This window comes from Poecilia latipinna, unplaced genomic scaffold (assembly GCF_001443285.1).
Source record: "Poecilia latipinna isolate Pla-1442-1.1 unplaced genomic scaffold, P_latipinna-1.0 Scaffold558, whole genome shotgun sequence".
Classification (NCBI taxonomy): Eukaryota; Metazoa; Chordata; class Actinopteri; order Cyprinodontiformes; family Poeciliidae; genus Poecilia; species Poecilia latipinna.
Window position 1 is genome coordinate 233,087 of NW_015113174.1, and position 6,867 is coordinate 239,953.

General features: G+C 42.8%; 1 protein-coding gene across 1 annotated transcript in view; it reads left to right on the plus strand.

Annotated features, from left to right (window-relative positions):
• The window catches only part of has2 (hyaluronan synthase 2), an 18,075-nt gene extending 11,497 nt beyond the window's left edge, over positions 1 to 6,578 (plus strand). Inside the window, exons 2-4 of the mRNA XM_015041583.1 lie at positions 3,714 to 4,340; positions 5,397 to 5,498; positions 5,613 to 6,578. Of these exons, the coding sequence (XP_014897069.1) occupies positions 3,714 to 4,340; positions 5,397 to 5,498; positions 5,613 to 6,542 (1,659 nt within the window). The 3' untranslated portion in view covers positions 6,543 to 6,578. The remainder of the gene's footprint in view (positions 1 to 3,713; positions 4,341 to 5,396; positions 5,499 to 5,612) is intronic.
• Positions 6,579 to 6,867: the final 289 nt, after the last annotated feature.

Sequence of the window (6,867 nt, forward strand, 5' to 3'; positions counted from 1 at the left end):
TTGTTGATCCAACAATTTGCATTTCATTTGCTATATGATCAGTGGGGGTTTCTGAATAGCCGTGCCAACCAAAATTGCCTGTGAAACATGGTATTCCTATTCTGTGTCCTGCAAGCTGACCTACTCCAACTTCTATAGTTGTTAGAATCGGCAGGAAAACGATATGTCACGATATTGCTGCTGAGTTAACGTTCAATTTACTTTTTAGCCAAGCAGAAAATTCAAAATACTCAACGTTATTATTACAATTTAATCATATTTTCTTTCCCAACGCTATCTTATAAAAATGTCAAAACCACTTTGAATTAAGTTCTGCACTAGCCTACTAACATATATATTTTTTAAATCAGGTGCAATAAACTAGAAGAAACATCTAAAACCTCCAGGATACCTGCCTCAAAGGACAGCGTCTTCCTACATTCAATTCAAAACAATATCTCTGTGCTGTTTGTTATATAAAGAGGGAGCAATGATTAACAAATGACAGTAGGTGGCTGTTATGAGGACAGATGATAGCTGTTAAGTGAGGAGCTATGGACAAGGCCAACTGAGGACATCCAAAAGAAGTGACAACAGGAAGCGGCTAACCCGAGCTGCCCTTTACCAACAACTAAACTTTACACCACAAAGAACACTAACATACAGATAAAGAACCAAAACATTTAATTAAAACAGTGTAGACCAATAGTAAATAGCAAATAGAAACCCAAAATATCACATTTTTTGTATATTCACGGTTGAATTTGTCACGCGAACCACTTTTCACAGCGAAAGCAGACAGTGTGTTGGGGACCTTCGGCGATTCTCCCATGTCTGGAGACACAAAAACAAACAAAAAGCTTGGGTTGATATCATCCCATGACAACGACACCCACAGCTTGAACAGATATACGTCACGTCTTCTGACACGCAAAGATGTGTCCCGAAGAGACAGCATCATCGCCATGCCGATGACAACCTCAGCGGTCACTGACAGCGCTCCCTCGGAAGTTTTATCTCTCAGGGACTCCCTGCAGTCTGCAGCTAATCTTTCTGCTCTCTGAGCTAATTGTTAGTTTGACCTTTGCGAGATAACACACACCCAGGGCAGCAGATGTAACGCGAGGAAGATCAAGGCTTTCTGATGTTCATTTTGTTGGTAACAAAGATGCAGCGCAACTCCTGTCCGTATACTTTCAATATATATGCATACCAAGGATTTCTAATGTGTATCTTCAACTATACACATCAGGACAAATTTCCTCCTGAGTTCTTTCGAAGCTGATTCACGGAGACGAGGTCACGGGGTTCACTCCACTCTCCCCGATGTTGTTGTAAACCAGCACATGCGCTGGCCCATATCCAAATGCAAGAGCTGAAAATGTAGATTCTCTCAGACAGACTGACTGACTTTCTTCCTTCTTTTGGTGTATCGGCCCCTTTAAGATAACCGTTCTGTGTGTTTTGCATGGGTGAGTATCGGGGGCCTCGTAAAAGAGTAGCTGACGTTAAGAGCCTCGCCACGTGCCATAGCAGCCGCGCTGTGCTTTATGCACTTTCTGTAGGGGTGTGTGTCAGTCTGAACTAGAGTTATCTCCCTGTTGTTACACTTCTCTGTTTATCTACTTCTGTTACCTACTTTCTTCTGCGTCTTTCGCTTTTGTTTTCCTTCCCCTCCCGCCATCTGTCTTGCAAGTTTAGGCGCGGTTTGTGATTCTTGCCAAAACACAAACAGCACTTGACTTTGTGCATCATTGATTTGATGACCGTGTTTTGCCACATTTAAGGTGCTTCACAAAGTGATCACATACCTTGAACATTTTTATAGTCCTCCTCCAATTATGAATTCATTAAATCATAAAGGCAACTTAAGCATGGCACAGAACCTCAAAAGACATTCGCACCTCTGGGATTTTCTCATGTAAAAACACAAACTTTGACTTCTTTTGGATTTTAAAATAAAAAGATTAAAAGGGGAATGTTCTTCTTCAGCTGGGGCAGATAAGCTGAAGATAAGAGTTAAATGCGGGGCAATCCTAGAAGAAAGACTTCAGACTGAATCGGATTCTATCGTGGGATAGTCGAAGTGTCGGGCTTGTCAGCTGTAGCCAGAGTATTTATTCTGAATATATTTAATGATGAGATCATTCTGTCTACACTTTATGAACCTGATACTCCTGCCCTTCTTTTTAAGCATTCAGGATAAACAATAAACAAAAAATCTACGCATGTGCTGCAGCCAAGGTTGACCTTCCAGCAGAACAATGATCCTAAACATACAACCTGAGCCACAGCGAGGTCCAGAGTTAGCTTTTAAAGGATTAGGCATGTTTTAGATGTCACCTTGATTCAACACTCCTAAACAAGGACCGGAGTTGTACACCAAAGGCTTAGATCGACTCTCATCCGTGTCTGTGTGGCTTCTGACACGTGAAAAAAAAAAAAAAAGCTTCAGGAACATGAATGCTTTTTGCTAAGCACTGTACATGTCGTTACACGGGAGCTGCCAGTATGATTTCACTTCATGTTTTTTCTATTAGACTCGCTGTATGCACACATGGAAAAGCGCCTTCATCTAGCGCACCTAAAGAGGCACCCTACTGAGTCACTGACTCGGTAGCATTGGACCTAAAGGTTACCGAAGGAACTAATTTTCCTATAATAATGTTTATAAGGAATCACAGAAGGGAAGAGGCACCAACGGAGCATTAGGAAATTTAAGACATCTTGTCTCCTTCTTCCCACGGAGATACAAACAGATGACATCAGAGGGTGGTCCGCGCTGCCTTGAGCCGAGCCGAGGCCACGCAGAGTGGGTCTCCGTTGGTCTGCCAAACAGATGTTGGTAGCAACATAATGAGGGCTTCAAGCAGACCTCAGGAGTTTGAGCTGAAGATTGTTTTCTTTGTTTTGAGGTTTTTTTTTTTGTTTTTTTTTTGCAAAAGGATTAGACAGGAAAATAAAGCAGGACAAACATTCATAAAAACAAACAGTTATCCTGCATACTGCTTTGAGCTCTTGCTGTATTCAAAGTCTTACTCGACAGTTTTCTCTCTAAACTTTACAGATGCAGCATCCAGTTTGCCGGTTAATTAGGTCAAGAAAACTTGTAATGTGCACCCACCCACATTAAAACAGACATGGAACAATTACCTACTCTCGACTGTGAGACATTAAAGATAAGGATTGTGGGGAGGAGCAGCAAGTCGGAGAGAGTAGAGGAAAAAAGAAAAATAAGTCCCCCCTTTAACTGAGTTTGTATGTTTTATAGAAAGGTGGAGGGCACATGGAGTTACAGATAGTCTGAAATCTTTGAGCATAAATCAACAAAGCAGCCAGGTATTACCTGCTTGTTCTTGTCAAAACTTTAAAAGGCGACCACACAAGTGAACTAACCTACAACAAACCGTTTATGGTGAGCATTAGCTGTAATGGATTGCATTAACTGAATTCTTGTGTTTTATTAAAATGCGTAACTGTGCTTGTTCTCCCTTAACAAGAACCAGTTCTAACACTCGCCCAGGTTAAAATGAACTAACTCGTTTCCATTCTTCACCATAAACATTCTGACCCACAATCACAGCTCCAACATTTTTATTCGGTTACATAGGATGTATTTTACTGAAAAAGCAGCTGTAGTAATTGTAACATTGATTAGATTTTTTTTGTCCTCTTTTCATTCATCATCCCTCCCACCACCCTAAATAAACACCTTCCTGTCTTCTTGTCTGCAGATGAAGTGTCAGAGAGTCCTGAGCTACCTGAGGATATTTGGGACCACCATGTTCGGCGTGTCCCTCCTGGTGGGAATCTCCACAGCCTACATCATGGGCTATCAGTTCTTCACCACAGCCCACCACTATTTGTCCTTTGGCTTGTATGGTGCTATTTTGGTCGTCCACCTCATCATCCAGAGCCTCTTTGCACTCCTGGAGCACAGGAACATGCGGCGCTCCTTGGAGACACCGATCAAACTGAGCAAGTCCTTGGCGTTGTGCATTGCTGCTTATCAGGAGGATCCAAACTACCTTAGAAAGTGCCTGGTGTCTGTGAAGAGGCTGACGTACCCGGGGATCAAAGTTATCATGGTGATCGATGGGAACTCCGATGACGACATGTACATGATGGAGATCTTCAAGGAAGTCATGGGATGGGACAAGTCAGTGTCGTACGTCTGGCGGAGCAATTACCACGTCAAAGGTCCGGAGGAGACCGACGAGAGCTATGCCGAGAGCCTCCAGCAAGTCTCCAGGACCGTGCTCGGCAATAAATGTGTGTGCATCATGCAGAAGTGGGGAGGCAAAAGAGAGGTCATGTACACAGCCTTCAAAGCACTGGGAAGGAGCGTGGACTATGTACAGGTAATGCTTAGCCATTTAAGCAGGATAACAGGTATCAGTTCAGCAGATTAACTCCACTATACCAAACATTAGGTGGCAAATGAAGAGGGGAGTGGTGTAAATTAGACCAGGAGATATGCAGTCGACAGAAGCATACATTGAGCACAAGGAGGAAAGAGAGCAGAAAGACATGTGGCAGGAGAAGGGAGAAAAGGGGGGGCTGCACAAAGCCAAACACGAGCTCCACAAAGAGCCTTTTGTGTTTCTTTTAGCCAGACGGTGACTGGATGCATCGTGTTGTGAAGTGAGGCATAAAAAAGGGCAGCAGCAGCTGATGCTTAAGTGTAATACCAGATCGGTTTCATGGGGTTCAGGGTTGCATCACATCGCCGATGTTCTAAAATCAAACCCTGAACCTGCGTAAGACAAGTGATTGGCATGGCTATTCTGTGACTTACTAGCAAGTTTAGCTTGATTAAAACTTAATTATTATAAAGAAACACAAAGTTTGTACATCTTGTAGTGAGTCTCAGTGGCTACATTAGCTGATTGTCTTCACATCTGTCAATATTGCGAGTAGAAATTGAGGTAAAATTCATTTGCAAATCAATTAACTAGATACAAAAAACATGTGGCGTTTGGAAGTAAACAAGCCCGACACCTGCAACAGACTTGTTCCTTACAAACAACACTTGTTAAACAGAGATCTTGAAGGATCATGCCGGTACTCTCCAGCGTTTAGGAATTAGTAAGAAATCCCTGCACTCCCTCTACCATCAAGATCGGTCTGTAACAGATTCCTTCGTTAATGGGGATTTGGCGGCAGGTTTCTTTTCTCTTTTTTTCCCCCTCCATCAACTGATTTTCTTTAACAGGAAAGCGACCTTTTATAGAAGAAAATGGAGTGAGCATCTGTGAAAGACTGAACAGAAGAGGGAATTATAGTTGAAAGCAGATCTCTGGTGGTGGTTGTTAAACCTTTGGCTGTACTATTTCTCTTAAGTAAAGTAATGAAGATTGTGTCTTATCTTTGATGTATAAATACCGCTGACCCACTTTGTTTGTTTTTTTTCTCAGGTGTGCGACTCGGACACCATGCTGGACCCAGCGTCGTCAGTGGAGATGGTGAAGGTTTTAGAGGAGGACCCAATGGTCGGAGGTGTTGGAGGAGATGTACAGGTAGGGTAACAAAACTATGTTCTCTTGAACTTTAGTGTTTGACACCAACAAAACTAAGCAAATGCTATGTTTAAGCTTAATATCTCTCCCTCTGCCCTCTAATCCTTTCTGTAGATCTTGAATAAATACGAATCGTGGATCTCCTTCCTGAGCAGTGTTCGCTACTGGATGGCCTTCAACATTGAGCGGGCTTGCCAGTCATACTTCGGCTGTGTTCAGTGCATCAGCGGACCTCTGGGGATGTACAGGAACTCTCTGCTGCATGAGTTTCTTGAAGATTGGTACAATCAGACCTTCATGGGATCCCACTGCAGCTTTGGGGATGATCGCCACCTTACGAACCGAGTACTCAGCCTTGGGTATGCGACCAAATACACTGCACGGTCGAAGTGCCTCACGGAGACACCCATTACGTATTTGCGCTGGCTAAATCAACAGACTCGATGGAGTAAGTCTTACTTTAGGGAATGGCTTTACAACTCCATGTGGTTCCACAAGCATCACCTGTGGATGACGTACGAGGCGGTGATCACAGGATTCTTCCCGTTTTTCCTCATCGCCACCGCAATCCAGCTCTTCTTCCAAGGACGACTCTGGAATATTTTGTTGTTCCTGCTCATCGTGCAGGCAGTGGCATTGATCAAGTCGTCGTTTGCGAGCTGCCTCAGAGGCAACATTGTCATGGTGTTCATGTCTTTTTATTCAGTACTGTATATGTCAAGCCTGTTGCCGGCCAAAATGTTTGCAATCGCAACTATTAACAAGTCAGGCTGGGGGACCTCTGGGAGGAAAACAATAGTGGTGAACTTTATTGGTCTGGTTCCAATAACTATCTGGTTCACCATCCTTTTTATTGGGCTTATTTACACAATAGTCCAACAGACCAAAAAACCCTTCCCTCAATCTGAGGAGATTGTGCTCATCGTCGGGGCAGTAGTCTATGCCAGCTACTGGGTGATACTGCTCACACTATACGCCGTTCTTATAAACAAATGTGGAAAGAGGAAGAAGGAAACTCATTATGACATGGTGCTGGACGTATGACCCAAAGACAAAAACACACCACTAACCACTGAAATATCTTCATATATATATATATATATATATATATATATATATATATATATATATATATATATCCCTGTTTACAAAGATTGTCTATGCAGAACAACTCTGGTGGCAAAATTGAGTTCTACCACAATGGACAAAAAAAAGGGGGGCGTGGGGATTATCTGTAACCATTAAATCCCTTTACCTTGGAGAAGTGAAGGCTAACTGGGCATCTTCAAGAACCAAGAGTGGCAAAGATTGCCGTTGTTATCAAAGTTGGCTTAAAAGAGTGCTAGGCTTCATAATATTAGCTACCTCT